We start from the raw sequence: 22,200 nt of genomic DNA, 5'->3' as shown, positions 1-22,200 counted from the left end.
GAGTCGAGCTGCGCCATAGAGTATATGGTAGATATAAAAGCCAGTATTGTTGTACTTTTGGCTCGTAATTCCTTTTTTTTTTTTAACCTATTTAAGATAAATGCATAAAACAAAAACTATAAATCTGTTAGTGGTCAAACAACACATGAAATGTGATTTGTGACAATAACAATACAAAGGAGGAGGGATGAAATGCGTGGGGTAGGGTGTATGTATAACACTATAAGTTGTTATTATTCCATTAGGTTGTTATAAATTTCAGATATTAATTGTAATCCTCAAGGAAATGCTAAGTGAAATAATCCAGACACAAAAGGACAAGTATAGTATGATTACACTTACATAAGGTACCTAAAATAGGGACATTCTTAAAGACAGAAAGTAGAATAGAGGTTACCTGGATCTGAGGAGAAGAGATATTCAAGAGTTTTTGTTCAACAGTTTACTCCATTCCTATCATTTCCCAACCTTATCACATTTTTATGCAAATAACATGTGCCTTCTAAGTTTGTTTGCCAACCATGCCCTGCCCCCTCCAGGTATTTCTGTAACCGCACTGTGCATTTTTTTTTTTTTTTTAAAGAAAGATGTAAAAAAAAATTGGCAGAGTGACATTTATGAAAATACCTCAGGAGGGGAAGGCGCAGTTGGCAAACAAACAGGAGGTGTGTGTTATTTGCATAAAAATGTGGTACAGCAGTCCCCCCTTATCTGCGGGAGATATGTTCCAAGACCTCTCGTAGATGCCTGAAACCTCAAATAATACCAAATCCTATACATGCTATGATTTCTCCTATACATACACACCTGCGATAAAGTTTATAAATTAGGCACAGTAAGAGATTAACAGCAATAACTAATAATAAAATAGAACAATTGTACCAATACACTGTCATCACAGCTATGTGAATGATGGAGAAGTACAATGTGAGATTTCACCACGTTATGGAGTCGTCAAACATTTTCCAATTTTCAGTTACTGCGTCAACTGAACCTACGGAAACCGAAACGGCATTAAGGGGGGCCCGTTGTATTACTAAATCAGATTTATTGCTTGCATGATTTATTCCTGAAATCTTGACCAAAGCCATCTTGTGAAAATTAAATTTTACATTCCCTTCTCCTTTTGCTTTTGAGATAACGTCTAAATAGTTCAACCCTTAAAAAAAACCTTTTTGTTCAATGACTACAGAATTTCTGTTTAGGAGGATAAAAAAGATCTAGAAATAGTAGTGATGGTTACACAACATTCTGAATGTACTTAATTAATGCTACTAAATTGTAAGCTCAAACTGGTAAAAAAAAAAAAAGGTAAATTTTGTATTTTACTGCAATATAAAAAATACTCAACAGTATAACTGGCTAAAATCTACTTTCACAGTTTAACCTTGAGCAAGTCATTAACTCCTCTAAGCCTGTTTCTTTATCTATAAGAAGGGGGGCAAAGTACCTCAAAAAGTTTCATAAGGATTAAATGAGGTATTGTAAGGAAAGGGCTTAATACAGTATATAAAAAAAAAGTAATCATTCAGTCAAAACGGCAGCTACTTCATATTACTAAAATAACAGAACTTTAAAAAGAATAAGCGAAGCAGGCACAGGAAATAAAATAACAAGTAACAATGCTAAAAGGAGCCCCACTAGTGCAGTGGTTAAAAGCCGGGCTGCAAATCAAAGACCAGCACTTCAAACCCACCAGTCACTCCTTAAGAGAAAGATGTGCCAGTCAGCTTCCGTGAAGTTTACAGCCTTGGAAACCCCTGGAGCAGTTCTACTCTGCCTTATGGGGTCACTAGGAGTCGGAAGCCAGTCAGCTTCCATAAAGTTTACAGCCTTGGAAACCCCTGGAGCAGTTCTACTCTGGCTTATGTGGTCACTAGGAGTCGGAATTGACTCGATGGCCAACAGGTTTGTTGTTGCTGTTAGGTGATGTCGAGTTGGTTGCTTTAGCCCATTGTTGCAGCCACAGTGTCAATCCATCTCGATGAGGGTCGTCTTCTTTTTAGGCGATCCTCTACCAAGCATGATGTCCTTCTCCAGGGACTGCTCCCTCCTGATAACATGTCCACAGTATGTGAGATGAAGTTCTTGCCATTCTTGCTTTTAAGAACCACCTGGCTAGACTTCTTCCAAGACAGACCTGTTTGTTCCTCTGGCAGGTCATGGTATATTCAATATTCTTGCCAACATCATAATTCGAAGGGATCAATTCTTCTTCAGTCTTCCTTACTCATTGTCCAGCTTTCACACGCATGTGAGGCATTGAAAATATCATGGCTTGGGTCGGGTGTAGTTTAGGCCTTAATGTGACACCTTTGCTTTTCAACACTTCAATGTGGTCTTTTGTAGCAGATTTGCCCAATGCAATACGTCGTTTGATTTCATGACTGCTGCTTCCATGGGCATTCATTGAGGATCTAAGTAAAATGAAATCCTTGACAACTTCAATCTTTTCTCCATTTATGATGTTGCTGCTTATTGGTCCAGTTGTGAGGATTTCTGTTTTCTTTATGTTGAGGTGTAATCCATACCGAAGGCTGTACTCTTTGATCTTCATCAGTAAGTGCTTCAAGTCCTCTCCACTTTCAGCAAGCAAGGTTGTGTTATCTGCTTCCTCCAATCCTGACTCCCCGTTCTTCTTCATATAGTCCAGCTTCACAGATTATATGCTCCGCATACAGACTGAACAGGTATGGTGAAAGAACACAACTCTGACACACACCTTTCCTGATTTTAAACCATTCAGCATCCCCTTGTTCTGTTCGAACCGCTGCCTCTTGGTCTATGTACAGGTTCCTCACGAGCACAATTGTTTCGGAATTCCTGTTTTTCACAATGTTATCCATAATTTGTTATGATCCACACAGTCACATGCCTTTGCACAGTCAATGAAATACAGGTAAACATCTTTCTGGTATCCCCTCTCCTTTCAGCCGACATCCATCTGACATCAGCTACGATAGCCCTCATTCCACATCCTCTTCGGATTCGCCTTGAGCTTCTGGCAGTTCCCTATAGAGGTACTACTGCAACCGCTTTTGAACGATCTTCAGCAAAATTTGGCTTGTGTGTGGTATTAATGATACCGTTTGATAATTTCCGCATTCTGTTGGACCATCTTTCTTTGGAATGGGCACAGTACGGATCTCTTCCAGTCAGTCGGCCAGGTGGCTGTCTTCCCAATTTCTTGGCATAGTTCTGTGTGCACCTTCAGTGCTGCATCCGTTTGTTCAAACATCCCAACTGGTATTCCGTCAATTCCTGAAGCCTGTTTTTCGCCAACACCTTCAGTGCAGCTTGGACTTCCTCCTTCAGTACCATTGGTTCTTTATCATATGCCACCTCCTGAAATGGTAAAATGTCAACCAATTCTTTTAGGTACAGTGATTCTGTGTATTCCTTCCATTTTCTTTTGATGCTTCCTGCATCATTCAAAATCTTCCCCTTAGAATCCTTCCATATTGCAACTCAAGGCTGGAATTTTTTCTTCATTTCTTTCAGCTTAAGAAATGCCGAGTGTGTTCTTCCCCTTTGGTTTTCTAGCTCCAGCTCTTTGCGCATGTCATCAAAATACTTTACTTTCTCTTCTCAAGTGGCCCTTTGAAATCTTCTGTTCAGCTGTATTACTTCATCATTTACTCCTTTTGCTTAACCTATCCTACGTTCCACAGCATCCCTCAGGGTCTCTTCTGATATCCATTTTGGTCTTTTCTTTCTTTCCTGTCTTTTCAATGACCTCTTGATTTTTACGTATGTTATCCTATAACTTGTCTGGTCTTCAGTCATTAGTATTCGATGTGTCAAATCTATTCTTGAGATAGTCTCTAAATTCAGGTGGGATACACTCACGGTCATACTTCAGCTCTCATGGGTTTGTTTTAATTTCCTTCTTCAGCTTCAACTTGAACTTATGCACCAGCAACTGATGGTCTGTTGCGCAGTCAGCCCCTGGCCTTGTTCTGACTCATGACATCGAGCTTTCCCATCATCTCTTTCCACAGATGGAGTCTATTTGATACCTGTGTGTTCCATCCAGCAAGATCCAAGTGTATAGTCGCCATTTATGTATACGAAGAAAGGTAAGTGCAATGAAGAAATCGTTGGTCTTCCAAAATTCTATCATGCGATCTCCAGCATGGTTTCTATCACCAAGGCCATATTTTCCAGCTGCTGTTCCCTCTCCTTTGTTTCCAGCTTTTACATTCCAATGGCAACAGGTTTAGCAATACTAAAATCAGAAAAACATTATTAACAAAGATTACTTTGTTAATAAAAGGTGTAATCTTAATGAAGACATAAAACTCATGATTCTTAACATACAAAATAATGTGAACTCTATAATGCAAAAGTCAGAGTTCTGGGTAAAAGTTAACAGAATTTACCAACAGTTAAACAAGCATTTATTAATCGATAATAAACCAAGTGGACCAAAACATTGTTGTTGTGAAGTGCCACTGGCTAAATTTTCGACTCACAGTGACCCCATGTGATAGGGCAGAATTGCCCAACAGGGTTTCCTAGGCTGTAATTTTGGGTTTTTTAATCTTTACCAAAGCAGATCACCAGATCTTTCTGCCATGGAGCTGCTGGGTGAGTTGAATCATCAACCTTTCGGTTAGCAGCCAAGCTTAGCCATTGCACCACCAGGGCTCCTTAGACTGAAACATAACATGGCAGATTTAAATAGGGCTTAATTGTTAGATATATGTCAAGCTTTAAACTCGACCAGATACTGTTTTTGTCAACCTCCACAAAACATAAAAACTGATGAAACACTATGCTACCAAAACAAAGAAAAAAAAAAAACCCTATATTCCAAAACGCACCAGTTATACAGGCTATATCCACTTAAACAAAAACAAAAAGCAAGGGAAATGTCAGACATAAGGAAGCTGAAACCACATATTTTAAAATCTGATTCACTTCCATATTCAAAGCTCTGTTCAATAAATACGGTAACAAAGAAATTATCAAATCTACAATTACAGTTCCACCAGTATGTAATACCAGGGGACAGGAAAAGTCATTACATCCCAGTACTTATCACAGTTACTAGCACACAAACCAAAAAAACCAAACCCATAGCTGTCGAGTCAACGATTCTGACTCATTGCGACCCTACAGGACAGAGCAGAACTGCCTCACAGGGTTTCCAAGGAGTGCTTGGTGGATTCACACTGTCAACCTTTTGGTTAGCAGCCATAGCTCTTAACCACTGCACCGCCAGGGTTTCCTACCAGCACGTTGTTGTTGTTGTTAGGTGCCGTCGAGTTGATCCCAACTGATAGCGACCCTATGCACAGCAGAATGAAACACTGCCCGGTCCTGGGCCATCCTTAAAATAGTTGGTATGCTTGAGCCCATTGTTGCAGCCACTGTGTCAGTCCACCTCATTGAGGGTCTTCCTCTTTTCCGCTGACCCTGTACTCTGCTAAGCATGATGTCCTTCTCCAGGGACTGATCCTCCTGACAACATATCCAAAGTACGTAAGACGCAGTCTCGCCATGCTTGCCTCTAAGGAGCATTCTGGCTGCACTTCTTCTAAGACAGATTTGTTCATTCTTTTGGCGGTCCACGGTATATTCAATATTCTTCGCCAACACCACAATTCAAAGGCGTCAACTCTTCTTCGGTCTTCCTTATTCATTGTCCAGCAATCACATCCATATGATGCGATGGTAAATACCATGCCTTGCGTCAGGCGTACCTTAGTCTTCAGGGTGACATCTTTGCTCTTCAACACTGTGAAGAGCTCCTTTGCCGCACATTTGCCCAATGCAATGTGTCTTTTGATTTCTTGACTGCTGCTTCCATGGCTGTTGATTGTGGATCCAAGTGAAATGAAATCCTTGACAACTTCAATCTTTTCTCCGTTTATCATGATGTTGCTCATTGGTCCAGTTGTGGGGATTTGTGTTTTCTTTATGCTGAGGCGTAATCCATACTGAAGGCTGTGGTCTTTGATCTTCATTAGTAAGTGCTTCAAGTCCTCTTCACTTTCAGCAAGCAAGGTTGTGTCAGCTGCATAATGCAGGTTGTTAATGAGTCTTCCTCCAATCCTGATGCCCCATTCTTCTTCATATAGTCCAGCTTCTCGTATTCTTTGTTCAGCACACAGATTAAATAGGTATGGTGAAAGAATATAACCCTGATGCACACCTTTCCTGACTTTAAATCAATCAGTATCCCCTTGTTCTCTCCGAACAACTGCCTCTTGATCTATGTAAAGGTTCCTCATGAGCCCAATTAAGTGTTCTGGAATTCCCATTCTTCCCGGTGTTATCCATAATTTGTTAGGATCCACACAGTTGAATGCCTTTGCATAGTCAATAAAACACAGGTAAACATCCTTCTGGTATTCTCTGCTTTCAGCCAGGATCCATCTGACATCAGCAATGACATCCCTGGTTCCACATCCTCTTCTGAAACCGGCCTGAATTTCTGGCAGTTCCCTGTCGATATACTGCTGCAGCCATTTTTGAATGATCTTCAGCAAAATTTTGCTTGCATGTGATATTAATGATATTGTTCTATAATCTCCACATTCGGTTGGATCACCTTTCTTGGGAATAGGCATAAATATGGATCTCTTCCAGTCAGTTGGCCAGGAAGCTGTCTTCCGTATTTCTTGGCATAGACGAGTGAGCACCTCCAGTGCTGCATCTGTTTGTTGAAACATCTCAATTGATATTCCATCAATTCCTGGAGCCTTGTTTTTCGCCAATGCCTTCAGAGCAGCTTGGACTTCTTCCTTCAGTACCATCGGTTCCTGATCATATGCCACCTCTTGAAATAGTTGAATATCAACTAATTCTTTTTGGTATAACTACTCTGTGTATTCCTTCCATCTTCTTTTGATGCTTCCTGCGTCATTTAATATTTTCCCCATGGAATCCTTCACTATTGGAACTCGAGGCTTGAATTTTTTCTTCAGTTCTTTCAGCTTGAGAAATGCGGAGCATGTTCTTCCCTTTTGGTTTTCCATCTCCAGCTCTTTGTACATGTCATTATAATACTTTACTTTGTCTTCTCGAGAGGCCCTTTGAGATCTCCTGTTCAGTTCTTTTACTTCATCAATTCTTCCTTTTGCTTTAGCTGCTCAACGCTCAAGACCAAGTTTCAGAGTCTCCTCTGACATCCATCTTGGTCTTTTCTCTCTTTCCTGTCTTTTCAGTGACCTCTTGCTTTCTTCATGATGTCCTTGATGTCATTCCACAACTTGTCTGGTCTGCGGTCACTAGTGTTCAATGCATCAAATGTATTCTTCAGATGGTCTCTAAATTCAGGTGGGATATACTCAAGGTCAGGTTTTGGCTGCCGTAGGCTTGCTCTGATTTTCTTCAGTTTCAGCTTTAACTTGCATATGAGCAATTGATGGTCTGTTCCACAGTCGGCCTCCGGCCTTGTTCTGACTGGTAATATTGAGCTCTTCCATCTTGTCTTTCCACAGATGTAGTCAATTTGATTTCTGTGTGTTCCATCTGGTGAGGTCCACATGTACAGTCACTGTTTATGTGGGTGAAAAAAAGGTATTTGCAGTGAAGAAGTCATTGGTCTTGCAAAATTCTAATTCTAAAATTAAATTAAATTCTAATTCTAAAATTTCCAAATTTTCTAGATTCATACTTCGTACATTCCACGTTCCAATTATTAATGGATGTTTGCAGCTGTTTCTTCTCATTGAGTCGTGCCACATCAGCAAAGGAAGGTCCCAAAAGCTTTACTCCATCTACGTCATTAAGGTCAACTCAACTTTGAGGAGACAGCTCTTCCCCAATCATCTTTTGAGTGCCTTCCAACCTGGGGGGTTCATCTTCCAGCACTATATCAGACAGTGTTCCGCTGCTATTCATAAGGTTTTCACTGGCTAATGCTTTTCAGAAGTAGACTGCCGGGTCCTTCTTCCTAGTCTGTCTTAGTCTGGAAGCTCAGCTGAAACCTGTCCTCCATGGGTGACCCTGCTGGTCTCTGAATACTGGTGGCATAGCTTCCAGCATCACAGCAACATGCAAGTCCCCACAGTACAACAAACTGACAGACACGTGGGGGTACTAAATGAATGTTTGCTTAATGAATCATTTCAGAAAAACAACAAAAGAAACTTTAGATGTCTGGCCAATGTCTTTGATACAAAGATGTATCAAAACTTTAGATGTCTGGCCAAAGCTGTACTTAAAGTTAAGTTCATATCTTTAAGCATTTAACTATTTTAAGAGAAAAAAATAAATGTTGAACTCAAGATTAGAAATCGATTTTAAAAGGTCCTAAAGAAATGGGAACAAGTTACTAATAAATATTAAAACAGAAGTTAATAAATTAGAAAATAGAACTGCTAAACAACGAAGAGTATTCACAACATGGCACATCTAAATAGGAGGGAGAATACTGAAATAAGGAAAAACAACAGATAAAAAAAGAGTGAAAATATTACCTAAGTACCAAATCCATGGATGAGTCTTAGTATATTAACATCTCAAAAATAAAGATTAACGATCAGAACAATTTTGCAAGAAAAAGAAATAAAAGGTACCCTCAACAGGAAAGAGAAAGCAAAACTATTCCTTTTTACAGCTGACATGAGCCTACACATAGGAAACCCCAAAGATTTCATAAGAAAGCTATTAGAACTAGTAAATGAATTCAGAAAAGTGGCAGGTCACAAGGTCAACGCACAAAAATCAATTGGGTTTCTATACATCTGCAATGAGCATTCTGAAAAGGAAACTAAGCAAACAGTTCCATTTATAACAGCATCTAAAACAACAAAATACTTAGGAATAAATTTAATCAGGAAGATGAAAGACTTGTATACTATAGAAACCCAGTGCCGTCGTGTCAATTCGTACACTATAGAGCATTGCTAAATCTTGTACATTGAAAACTCTAGAACATTACTAAAAGAAATTAAAGAAGACCTAAATAAATGTGAGGACATTCTGTGTTCATAAATTAAAGGACTTAACACTGTTCGAATGACAATACTACTGAAAGCAATCTATGGACTCTATGCAATCCTCACCAAAATCCCAACAGCCTTCTTGTAGAAATGGAAAAGCCAATTCTCAAATCCATATGGAAATGCAAGGGGCCCCCAAGAGCCAAAACAATATTGAAAAAAGAAAAACAAAATACGAAGACTCTCACTCCCTGATTTCAAAACATATGATAAAGATACAGTAATAAAAACAGCCTGGTACTGGTATAATGGTAGATATACAGACCAATGGAATAGAATTGAACATCCAGAAATAAACCCTCACATATTTGATCAACTGTTTTTTTTTATAAGGGTGCTAAGTCTATTCAGTGGGGAAAGAACAGTCTCTTTAATAAATGGACCCGGGACAAGATTTCCACATGCAAAAGAATGAAGCTGGACCCATACTTCACACCATATACAAAAATTAACTCTAAATGGATAAAGGGCCTAACTGTGAGAAATAAAATCATAAAACTCATAGAAGAAAACGGGGATAATGCTTCAGGACCTAATTTTTAATAGTGGATTCTTAGATATGACCCCAAAAGCACAAGCAGCAAAAGACCAGATAGATAAACTGAATTTTGCCAAAATTAGAAACTTTTGTGCATGGAAGGACTTTATCAACAAAATGAAGAGACGATCTACAGAATATATGAAGAACTTCTAAAACTTTACAACAAAAAGACAAACAACCCAGTCAAAAAATAGGCAAAGGACTTGAACAGACATTTTACCAACAAGGATATACAAATGACCAACAAGCACACAGAACGATGCCTGACGTCATTCATCACCATTGTTCTGTGCCATCAGGTCAATTATGACTCACAGTGACCCATTAAGACAAAGTAAAACTGCCCCACGGGTTTCCAAAGCTATAATCTCTATGGAAGCAGACCGCCTTATCTTTCTCCCGCAGAGTGGCTGGTGGATTTGTACCACTGACCTTTTGGTTAGCAGTCAAGCGTTTAGCCACCATGCCACCAAGGGCTCCTTCATTCATCATTTAAAAAAAAAAAAAAACCAATTGCCCTTGAGTCAATTCTGACTCATAGCGACCCTACAGGACAGAGCAGAACTGTTCCACAGGGTTTCCAAGGGGCTGCTGGTGGATTTGAACTACTGACTTTTTGGTTAGCGGCCGTAGCATGCCGTAGCTCTTAACCACTGTGCAACCAAGGCCCCATTCATCATTAGAGAGATGCGAATCAAAACCAAAACGAGATACCACTTCACCCCCCACTAGAACGGTTATGCTCAAAAAATACGAAAAATACATGAATTTGAGTTCTGCTCCGCTCTTTTCTCCCACGCCATCCAGGACTCTCCGTTGTGCTCCCTGTCAGGGCAGTCACTAGTGGTAGCCAGGCAGGCAGAAGACCAGGATAACAGTCAGAGACTGGAAGAACCCCCAAAACTATGGCCTGCGGACACTCTGTTAACCCAGAACTAAAACCATTCCCAAAGCCCACTCTTCAGACAAAGATTAGACAAGCCAATAAAACATCAAATAACACTCGTGAAGAGTGTGCTTCCTAGTTCACGCAGACACAAGAGACCAAATGGGTAGCTTCTGTCTGGAGGCAGGATGAGAAGATAGGAAGGGACAGTAACTGGCTGAATGGTCACAGGGAACCTGAGGTGGAAAGGGGGAGTGTGCTGTCACATTGTGGGAACTGCAACTAACGTCACGAAACAATATGTGTATAAATGTTTGTATGAGAAATAAACTTGAGCTGTGAACTTCCACCTAAAGCACAATAAGAAAAAAAAAAGACTGCCTCGCTTTCTGTTTTTCAAGCACGTCTTACATTTGATCCTCACATGCGTAATGAATAAAGAGGAATAATATTATCAACTTCATTTTACAAATAAAGAAACTGAGACAAAGAATAGCTAAGTGACTGGATAAGGCATAGAGTGGGGGCTAGAACCCTGAGCTTTTCCATCTTGGTTTACCCAGTTTATAGTCTCATTTCTATGAAGTCAAAACATATGGAAGTACCTTGAGTTTTTTAATGACTGTAAGATATTCCATTTCATGGACATTCTTTATTCTCTTATTGATTGCATTTTTGGTTTTTTCCAACCTTTTTTCTATTATAAATAATGATCCAGTGATTATCATTGAGTACTTGTACGACTATTTCCCTACAGTACATTGCTAAAAGTGAAATTGCTGAGCCAAAGAGTATGTATATTAAGGTTCTGATTTATATTACTAATTTGTCTCTTAAAAATTTGCACCATTTTGCACTACCACTGGCAATATACAAAAGACTATCTTCTCCCAAATGCCTACATTTTACCGTTGCCAATCTGATTGATAATATAATCTAATTTTTAAATTTCCATTTTTTAAAAATAATTTTTATTGTGCTTTAAGTGAAAGTTTACAAATCAAGTCAGTCTCTCACACAAAAACCCATATCCCCCTTGGTACACACTCCCAATTACTCTCCCCCTAATGAGACTGCCCGCCCCCCCCCCCCCCGCCCCAAGTCTCTCTTTTCATGTCCATTTCGCCAGCTTCTAACCCCCTCTGCCCTCTCATCTCCCCTCCAGGCAGGAGATGCCAACATAGTCTCAAGTGTCCACCTAATCCAAGAAGCTCACTCTTCACCAGCATCCCTCTCCAACCCATTGTCCAGTCCAATCCATGTCTGAAGAGTTGGCTTCAGGAATGGTTCCTGCCCTGGGCCAACAGAAGGTCTGGGGGCCATGACCACCGGGGTCCCTCTAGTCTCAGTCAGACCATTAAGTCTGGTCTTATGAGAATGTGGGGTCTACATCCCACTGCTCTCCTGCTCCCTCAGGGGTTCTCTGTAGTGTTCCCTGTCAGGGCTAAATTTCCGTTTTTTTATTAATGAGGTTTAGCATATTTTTAATGTCCAAAATAGATATAATGAGATAGGAAAGTGCACAAATCTCAAGTGTACAGGTTGATGAATTTTTACATATGTATACATCTGAGTAATCGTCACCCAAATCAAGATATAAAATATTTCAATCACTTAAAAGTTCTCTCTTCTAGGGTTAGAAACTGGCAAAATTGTCATGAAAGGAGAGACTGGAAGGAGGGAGCGGGCTGACTCATTAGGGGGAGAGTAAGTGGGAGCATGGAGTAAGGTGTATATAAGCTTATATGTGACAGACTGACTTGATTTGTAAACTTTCACTGAAAGCACAATAAAAATTATTAAAAAAAAAGTTCTCTCTTCTATTAACATCAATTCATTCTGCCTGTTTTAGAGCTTAATATAAATGAAATCATAGTTTTATGTATGTCTTCTTTCGTTCAACATAGTACCTATGGGATTCACCATGTTGTCGAGGTATCAGAGTGTCAACCTTTTTTACTCCCGTGTTGTGTTCCATTGGACATATTATAGATCAGTCTCTAGTCTCCTGTCAGTGAACACTGGGGTTCTTACATATCACAGATTAGTCTCTATTCTCCTGTCAGTGAACATTGGGGTTCTTACATATCACAGATCAGTCTCTAGTCTCCTGGCAGTGAACACTGGGGTTCTTACGTATCACAGATTAGTCTCTAGTCTCCTGTCAGTGAACATTGGGGTTCTTACATACCACAGATCAGTCTCTAGTCTCCTGTCAGTGAATGCTGGGGTTCTTACGTATCACAGATTAGTCTCTAGTCTCCTGGCAGTGAACGCTGGGGTTCTTACGTATCACAGATTAGTCTCTAGTCTCCTGGCAGTGAACACTGGGGTTCTTACATACCACAGATTAGTCTATAGTCTCCTGTCAGTGAACACTGGGGTTCTTACGTATCACAGATTAGTCTCTAGTCTCCTGTCAGTGAACACTGGGGTTCTTACGTATCACAGATTAGTCTCTAGTCTCCTGGCAGTGAACACTGGGGTTCTTACGTATCACACATTAGTCTCTAGTCTCCTGTCAGTGAACACTGGAGTTCTTACGTACCACAGATTAGTCTCTAGTCTCCTGTCAGTGAACATTGGGGTTCTTACGTTACCACAGATTAGTCTCTAGTCTCCTGTCAGTGAACACTGGGGTTCTTACGTACCACAGATTAGTCTCTAGTCTCCTGGCAGTGAACACTGGGGTTCTTACGTTACCACAGATTAGTCTCTAGTCTCCTGTCAGTGAACATTGGGGTTCTTACATATCACAGATTAGTCTCTAGTCTCCTGTCAGTGAACATTGGGGTTCTTACATATCACAGATTAGTCTCTAGTCTCCTGTCAGTGAACACCGGAGTTCTTACGTATTACGGATTAGTCTCCACTCTCCTGTCAATGAACATTGGAGTTCTTTCTAGCTTTTGACTATAAGGAATAAGGCTGCTACGAACATCTAAAAATACATATGAAAAATAACAGGTGTTGGTGAGGATGTGGAAAAACCGTAACGCTCATCCATTGCTAGTCCGAACGCAAAATGGAACAGCCACTGTGGGTCTGGGGGTTCCTCAAAAAGTTAGCCACAGAACTATCATATGACCCAGCAATCCCAATCCTAGGTGTATATCCAAAAGAACTAAAAGCAGAAACGCAAACAGAAGCTTCTACACCAATGTTCATTCCAGCATTATTCAAAGAGCCAGAAGGTGGAAAAACTCAAGTGTCCATCAACTGATGAATGGATAAATAAAACGTGGTTATTCACACAATGGAGTATCATTCAGCCATAAAGAGAAATGAAGTTCTAGTAACACGCTGCAACATGGATGAATCTTGAAAACATTGTGCTGAATGAAATAAGAGAGTTCCAAGAGGACAAATATTCTATGATCTCACTTTGTGACAGAGGCAAATGTACAGAGATGAAGTTTGTTAGTAGTTACCAGGAGTGGGAGGAAGGGCGCAAGGGAGACTCCACTCAGGAGGCACTGCGTTTCTGTTAACTGTGGTGGGATAGTGTGGAACAGGCCATAGAGACAGCTGCACAACATGACAAACACAACGTCGGTGAGCTGTACGTGTAAAAAACGCTGAACTAGCAAATGTTGTTATGTATATTTTCACCACAATAAAAAAGAAAGATTAAGTAAGTAAATTCCTTTTTTTAATTTTTTACATAAGTGAACGATTATCAAAATTGATTCAGGAAACTGCAAGTATTTTGTGTATATTTTCACCACAATAAATTTAAAAAAACAAAAATTGACTCAGGAAAAATCACTAAACCTAAACCAACACCATGAAGAAACTGAAAAAATTACCAAAGACCTGCCCCCTTAAAAGTTCCAGGCCTAGCTTAATAGGTAATAGTTATCTTTTAAGGAAGAGAATATTTCCAAAGGCTAACATAGGGTTGAAGAATAAATACTCTATCACAAAAAGATCTCTGAATGATGAATGGCACATAAAAATAATTACCATTTATTGAACGTCTCCACCACCTGTCAGTTTGTCGTACTGTGGGGGCTTGCATGTTGCTGTGATGCGGGAAGCTATGCCACTGGGATTCAAATACCAGCAGGGTCACTCAGGTTTCAGCTGAGCTTCCAGACTAAGACAGACCAGGAAGAAGGACCCGGCAGCCTACTTGTGAAAAAAATTTAACCAATGAAAACCTTATGGATAGCAGCAGAACACTGTCTGGTACAGTGCCAGAAGATGAGCCATTGAGGTGGAGGGAAAAAAAACCCAAACCCATTGCCATCAAGTCAATACCGACTTTAGGTGGAAGGTACTCAAGATAGTACTGGGGAAGAGCTGCCTCCTCAAAGTAGAGTGGACCTTAATGATGTGAACGGGATAAAGCTTTCAGGACCTTCGTTTGCTCATGTGGCAAGCCTCAAAATGAGAAGGACAGCTTGCAAACGTCCACTGTGGCACAGAACTGAGCAACATTTCATTGTTATACATGGGGTCGCCAAGAGTTGCCATTGACTCAACAGCACCAAACAACAACAGAACTGAATGCCTACTGATATTATCACTACACTGATCTACCTCAAAAGCAGAATGTACACATACATTCCAAGGCCATGTTTCTTATTAGTTTACAGCATTGTTCCACTAAGTATGGATATTCTGAAGTCAATTTATTGTTTACAAAAGATTGCTGACATTCTTTGCATGCGTGCGTGCGTGCGTGTGTGTGTGCGTGCGTGCTTTAGGTAACAGTTTACAAATCAAGTCAGTCTCTCGTACAGTTACATACACCTTGCTGTGAACTCCCAGCTGCTCTCCCCCTAATGAGACAGCACATTCCTCCTCTCCACCCTGTATTCCCCGGGTCCATTCAACCAGCTCCTGTCCCCCTCTGCCTTCTGAGTGTTTCCTCATCACACAATGGCAGTATCATCACACAATGGCAATAACAACACCACTGTCTTTAGATTACCATTAGGCTAAAAAGGCACCTACACGTGCATACTGACACCCACGCAAATTTCTAGAGCGGCGCCTGACAGACAGGAAGTGTGATATAAATGTCAGTTAAGGTTAACAGGTATCAATCACTGGGATTGTGGCAGAGCTCCTCAGTAATTATTGCCTATACAGTTAACTAACGCCAAAATGCCCACATTAACTAACTTCTGATTCCTCTTCTATTACAGCTCTGGACTGTTACCTACATCTCTTACTGCTGACGGCCAACTCCGCTCCACGTGTCACATCTTGGTAACTGTGACCACACCAGGCAAAGCATACGTGCTCTCCTTGTTACCTGAATACCTAGGCTGCTCCCACCCAAGGCCTGGGCACTGCTTTCCCTGTGCCTGGAAGCTTCTTCCCCAGATTACAAAAGAAGAACAGAAGAAACGTGGGACACCCCTCACTTCCTGCAGGCCTGTGTTCAAACAGGACCACGTTGTCGAGACCTTCCCTGAGCCCTGCCGCCACCCCTTCTGCTTCTGTCTTTCACGGAGGGACAGGGTACACTGTCATTTACCATCAGACTCCTGCCGCCAGAAGGTAAGCTCCATGAAGGCAGGACACCTTCAACAGGTAGTGCCTGAGAGCCAGGCACTCAACAGATACTCGTGGAACGAACGGGCAAACGAGCTGTGCACACAGCAACACACAGGTCTTAAAATTCACGCTGCATGAAAAAGAAAGAGTAAGATCCACGTCACTCTCCGTTTTGGTAATTTAAACACACAAATACACGCAAGGGTTTTTTTTTCAAACATAGATTCAAACACACCCAAATACACTACCCCATTCAAGGAGAACAAATCCGGAAGGAGGGGAAGAGGAGTGGGTATAAAGAATGAAGCAGAGAAAAAGTGAAGAAAAAAAGAGACCCGTTCTCCTCTGACGCTGAGAGTATGCTATGAACCGAGAATATGGGGGTCAAAACGAATGTAAACTAACAAAACGCATAACCTGTCCCGCAACTCTAGCCCATCTTTAGTATTCTCTGTCCTGGGGGCAACAGTAGCACTGGAGGTCAGGATCCTCAGAATTAGCTATACCCTGGCATAGTGAAGCCACGTTCAAGTGCTGGCTCGCTCGCTCTTCCTGTGTCCCTTAAACATGTCCCGTGCTCTCCCACCTCTGCTGCCACCACCATGTGCCACCACCATGGCTTACTGAACAGTCTCCTACGTGTCTCCCTGTGAGCGGTGTTATCCTCACTGCAGCCACAGAGACCTTGAAAACATTTGTCCTTCTCTGCGTGAAGCCTTTCAACTGTTTCCAAGATCCTTACCCTGCCCACAAGGTCTTAGGTGAGCAAGTGCTCCCAGTCCCTCGTCCTTTATGCCCCTTTCTTAGCTTCGAGCCAAGGGACACGGTGTCCTCTCACCATCAGTACTGTGGCACATGCCTCCCCGTCTACCGGGAACACTGACTACTCCAACCCACACTCAGCCTAAATCTCTCACTTTACAAATTACAAATCAGAGGAGGCTGAGGCTTACTCCAGGGCACACAGTGAGATACTGGCAAAGCTGGATTAAGAACTCAGCCCAGCCTGGTGCTCTTGGGCTGTGTTCTCAGAGAATCTTGGGTTCAGTGAGGGGCTACATACGACCTCACTTTAGGGGGAAAGAGCATCAGACAGAAAGTTTAAAATGTTGCTTTGGGGTTAACTTTTAAATGAAAAATTAAAATTCAGTCTTTATAATCTACTTTGATGTACTCACCAAGTTTTAGAAAGCGGTAAAAATTGGGTCTAGAATTTCGCTTTATGCATGCCCCTCAAGATCCTCTTCTTCCAAAACGCCTTTAACTAAAATTAGGTGTTCTACCTCGGAAGCCACACGCTTTCAAATTTATATTAACACAATCTTTACACAAAATCAAACCAAAGTTCACGGTCCTGACAGAGATGTCGATCCCCGCACCTGCCTGCAGGGGGCGCCTCATCAGGGAACATGCCCCCACAGTCCTCTGCTTGGTTCCCAGGCCCTGCCCTCAACTGCAGGCCTCAAGGAAGGAATGAACTCAACATCAGGCCAACAACCAGCCCCGAGGCAGCCCATCACAGCCATCATACCAACAGGATCAGGTCCCCTTCTGGGAAATGTGAACTGAAATACAAAGCAAAACCAACCAGTAATCACTGGAGGCTGCCAGGAAGAGGTGAGCCAGGCTGAGCTAAATTACCAAGAGCAGAGCCTATGGGTGAAGTGAGCCCACCAGAAGAGGCTCTCCGCCAGAAGAGGCTCAGAGAAGTCAACACGGAGCGAGGAGCCACAGGACACAGAGAAGCTGGTGCCCAGGGCTGCTGTCCACAGCCTCTCTTCCGCTCCACCCCACCTGCTCTGAAGTCAGACTCGGTGGCTTCTCAGCGCCACGCTGCCTTGCTGAGCACGTGGAGGGCCAAGTGCACGACTAAAAATACACCCCCATAAACCTACCTGAGGCTGAGACAGGAGCAAAGCAGTTCTTCTTTCAAAGAAAAACCAAGCCAGCCCCTTAGCCACGCCTGCTCTGAGGAAGCAGTGTCGTCGTTCTTCAGAGGTGCCGACAGCTGGCCAAGTCCTGCGCCAGGGCAGCTGGTCCACCTACAGAGCCCTTTTTCACACCTGCACACGGCCTCACATCTAGAGCACCTGGGGAAGCGGCCGTCACATGTCGCTATGGGCTGGAACGATGAACGGGAGAAGGGAACACCTGTGATGTCAGTGACGCCTGGCACAGCGAGGGCTGAGTTCCCTTCTCCTGTAGCGTGTCCAGTAGGACAGTGCTCAGAGCTCCGCACGCCAGAGTCTGCATTCCTGTGATGAGCAATAACAAAGTGGCCAAGAGTGTTCACATCCTTCTCCAGTTCATGGAATGCTTAGAAAAAGCTAAGGATGTGTGGAGACTTGGTTTATTTTGGTATCTTCTGAGCCACATCATCAAATTTTATTGACAAGATTTACAGGAGTTGCTTCTTCGGCTCAGAATGACTCTCTGAACTTAAATGGCTCTTTAAGAATCTAAACCATCCAACTCACAACAGCTCACAAGAATGTACTACGTTCTGACAAAGATAAGATATCTGAACATGCTGAATTCAACCCTGCAGTTAAAATGAGAGTAACAGACGTTATGCAAGAAGTGCAGGCTACAACCCAGCCACGGGCAGAGCAGATGGCGGCTGGAGCCCCGATTCCTGATGCCCAAACAGCTCGGCCACGAGTCCCGAAGAGCTGCTGGGCTGTTCAGCGGGAAGTCAGTCACAATCTCACAAGGTATGCAGAAGTGAAGATTGGAAGTTACGCTTTCAGTTTCTGTAACTTAAATATTTAGGTAGGAAAACTTCAAGATGCATCTAAATTATCCCTGGGAGTGTGCCTCAATTTTCAAGAGCAACTGAATGAGATGAAATCAAACAGTGGTCACGACAATCACAGGCCAGTCCTAAAATTTTGGAAATGAACATATGAGTCCCAGCTCCATCCTGAAATCTGTGATTTTATGATCACGTTCTAGATAATGTTTGGGTCCAACTACTTAGGAAAGTATAGTTTATTTTAACAGCATGAGCTAAAAGAACAAGGCTGGCCGTGACAGAGCTTTGGCAGCTGCTGTTCCTTGTGTCTAGAATACCATAAGCCCAGATGTCGGCGTAGCTTTGCTTCCTCACTCCCTTTGGGCATTTGCTAGCTGCTTCCTTCTCCTTCCTTGACCCCAATTAACACTGCAGACATCTCTGCCCCTCTCCTCGCCTCACCTCTGCACTCACCATCTCCCCGCAGACATCTCTGCCCCCTTCGTCGCCTCACCTCTGCACTCACCATCTCCCTGCAGACATCTCTGCCCCTCTCTCCTCGCCTCACCTCTGCACTCACCATCTCCCTGTAGACATCTCTGCCCCTCTCCTCTCCTCACCTCTGCACTCACCATCTCCCTGTAGACATCTCTGCCCCCTCCTCACCTCACTTCTGCACAGACCATCTCCCTGCAGACATCTCTGTCCCTCTCCTCACCTGACCTCTGCGCTCACCATCTCCCAGCAGACGTCTCTGCCCCCTCTTCTCACCTCTGCACTCACCATCTCCCTGCAGACATCTCTGCCCCTCTCCTCGCCTCACCTCTGCACTCACCATCTCCCTGCAGACATCTCTGCCCCTCTCCTCACCTCACCTCTGCACTCACCATCTCCCTGTAGACATCTCTGCCCCTCTCCTCTCCTCACCTCTGCACTCACCATCTCCCTGCATACATCTCTGCCCCTCTCCTCTCCTCACCTCTGCACTCACCATCTCCCTGCAGACATCTCTACCCTTTTCCTCTCCTCACCTCTGCCCCTCTCCTCTCCTCACCTCTGCACTCACCATCTCCCTGCAGACATCTCTACCCCTTTCCTCTCCTCACCTCTGCCCCTTTCCTCTCCTCACCTCTGCCCCTTTCCTCTCCTCACCTCTGCACTCACCATCTCCCTGCAGACATCTCTGCCCTTCCTCTCCTCACCTCTGCACTCACCATCTCCCTGCAAACATCTCTGCCCCTCTCATCTCCTCACCTCTGCACACATTATCTCCCTGCAGACATTTCTGCCCCTTTCCTCACCTCACCTCTGCACTCACCATCTCCCTGCAGACATCTCTGCCCCTCTCCTCTTCTCACCTCTGCACTCACCATCTCCCTCTGGACAGTGGAGGGGAAGCTTCTTCTGTTTTGTTCACTGATACATGCTCTGCCACAGCAACTCCAGACACATGAGAGATGCTCTGAACACATGACAAATGAACAAGCCGTTAATGAAGCCCCATCTCAGGTATGCCCAGCCCAGATATTCCCCACGCTGTCATGAGTATCTCAGGCCACTAAACGCCAGAATTCTCACTATCAAAACTGATAAACAGCACAAAGCTCATATCTGCATAATTATGAATAAATTCTTTTTGGGCTGCTTTTGTATTATTGCTAAGAAAAATCAAATTTTTAGAAAGTTATATTCTATCATTCCAACAGAACCTCCCTTACAATTTCTCACTCCCACACATGGGTTTCTGATCAGCTGGTTCTTTACCGGGAACAGAAAGGGTAAGCCCATAAAAGCCTTTCAAGAAATAACAAGGACAATACTGAACCAACTTTTTTTACTTGTGAAACGATGTTACAATTTAATCCTACCCAACCATGAGTTTCCACGCCACAGGAAGGGAAGGGCATGATCTTAGAGCAACCCTTCTGTAAGCCACAACAGCTAACTCAAACTGGAACCAACGCTGCTGTGCACAACAAACAAATCCCCGCAAGTATCTCCTAAGATCTGCGTTCTAATTCTCCAAGTAAGACCCCTCCTTTTTCAAAGTGGGAGTCCCTGGGGGGGGGGTGCAAATCATTAGCACACTCAGCTGCTAACTGAAAGGCTAGAGGTTCAAGTCCACCCAGAGGCACCTTAGAAGAAAGGTCTGGTGATCTACAAGTAAACCAGCCACTGAAAACCCTACAGAGGACAGTTCCGCACTGACACACGTAGGGTGCCCTCAGTCAGACAGAAACTGGTTTTTGTTTTTTTCCACAGTACCACCTCTCAGTTTTCCTCATTCTCCCCATTACATGTGGTCACTGTACCTCATAATACCACACACCCCTCACTGTAGGAAACACTGGCTGAAGTGTTTTACTGCACCTTTTACTCTAGTATATTTGAACATCAGGAATAATCTGCCTGTACTCTATATTCACGAGGTAGAAAATTCCAAAATACACTTCAAATGGCATGCCAAAATTTTTAAATAACTTAAAGTCTTAACTCTACATCTCATTTGATTCATTCAACAAACACAGACTAGCTATGAACAAGTTACTATCCCTTAAAAAACTTCTGCACTCAATGAACTTACAATCAATCTGGTCAAGGACGATTAAGATGTAGGTAAATACAAATGGGTTGTATTTCATCAGAAGTTGAGGGAAGGTCAGCTGAGTTGGACAGACAGGCAGGTTCTTAGAGCTGGGAGAAGGGGATGGCAAGTGGGAGAAAAAACGGTTCCTGGAGAACCACGGCAGGGAAGAGAGGTGCCAGTGGAGAAAGCACAGGACACACTCGATAAGAAACCACAGTGGATGTACTTCCCAGGAGCGGGATATAGGCAAAGGAGGAAGAGGCCACTGGGAAGCTGGCAGAAGGCACGAGAAGGCACTGCTTGGTCACCAGCAGGCTCACCTTTCTGGAAGTACTCTGGCAGTGGGACCTGAGCACAGATGACAGTGTCCCCATAACACACTGTGCTGGAGGCTCAGGACCATGGAGTTTAGGTCACCATATATCTCGTACTGGTAACAGCAGCATTCAGAGGCAGGTAAGGAATGTAATTTATGTATAGTAAAAAGTACACAAAATATAGACATATATAAACAATGAAGATATCCAAGCTACTCTGAAGACATTGGTGAAAAACAAGGCTCCAAGAACTGACGGAATACAAATTGAGATGTTTCAACAAACAGATGCAGTGCTGGAAGTGCTCGCTCATCTACGCCAAGAAATTTGGAAGACAGCTACCTGGCCAATGAACTGGAAGAGATCCATAGTTGTACCCATTTCAAAGAAAGGTGATATGACAGAATGCAGAAATTCTCAGACAATACCGTTAATATCACACGCAAGTTAAAAGTTTGCTGAAGATCATTCAAAAGTGGTTGCAGCAGTTCATCAATGGGGAACTGCCAAAAGTTCACGCCGGATTCAGAAGAGGACGTGGAACGAGGGATAGCACTGCTGATGTCAGATGGATCCTGGGCTGAAAACAGAGAATACCAGAAAGATCTTTACCTGTGTCTTATTGACTACGCAAGGCATTCAACTGTGTGGATCAAAACAAATTATG

General features: G+C 42.8%; 1 protein-coding gene across 2 annotated transcripts in view; it reads right to left on the bottom strand.

Annotated features, from left to right (window-relative positions):
- FAM193A (family with sequence similarity 193 member A) overlaps positions 1 to 22,200 on the bottom strand; it is a 201,302-nt gene that overhangs the window by 144,103 nt on the left and 34,999 nt on the right. Inside the window, exon 1 of one of the 2 annotated variants that reach the window (XM_064286155.1) lies at positions 15,876 to 22,200. This exon is cut by the window's right edge and continues 25,445 nt beyond it. The exons of the other annotated variant lie outside the window; for it this stretch is intronic. Within the exon in view, the coding sequence (XP_064142225.1) occupies positions 15,876 to 15,878 (3 nt within the window). The 5' untranslated portion in view covers positions 15,879 to 22,200. The remainder of the gene's footprint in view (positions 1 to 15,875) is intronic. 2 annotated transcript variants of the gene reach the window in all.

The sequence above is a fragment of the Loxodonta africana genome, chromosome 5, assembly GCF_030014295.1.
Source record: "Loxodonta africana isolate mLoxAfr1 chromosome 5, mLoxAfr1.hap2, whole genome shotgun sequence".
NCBI classification, from domain to species: domain Eukaryota; kingdom Metazoa; phylum Chordata; class Mammalia; order Proboscidea; family Elephantidae; genus Loxodonta; species Loxodonta africana.
Note: the sequence above shows the minus strand (reverse complement) of the source record. Positions and strands in the feature narration are given on the sequence as shown.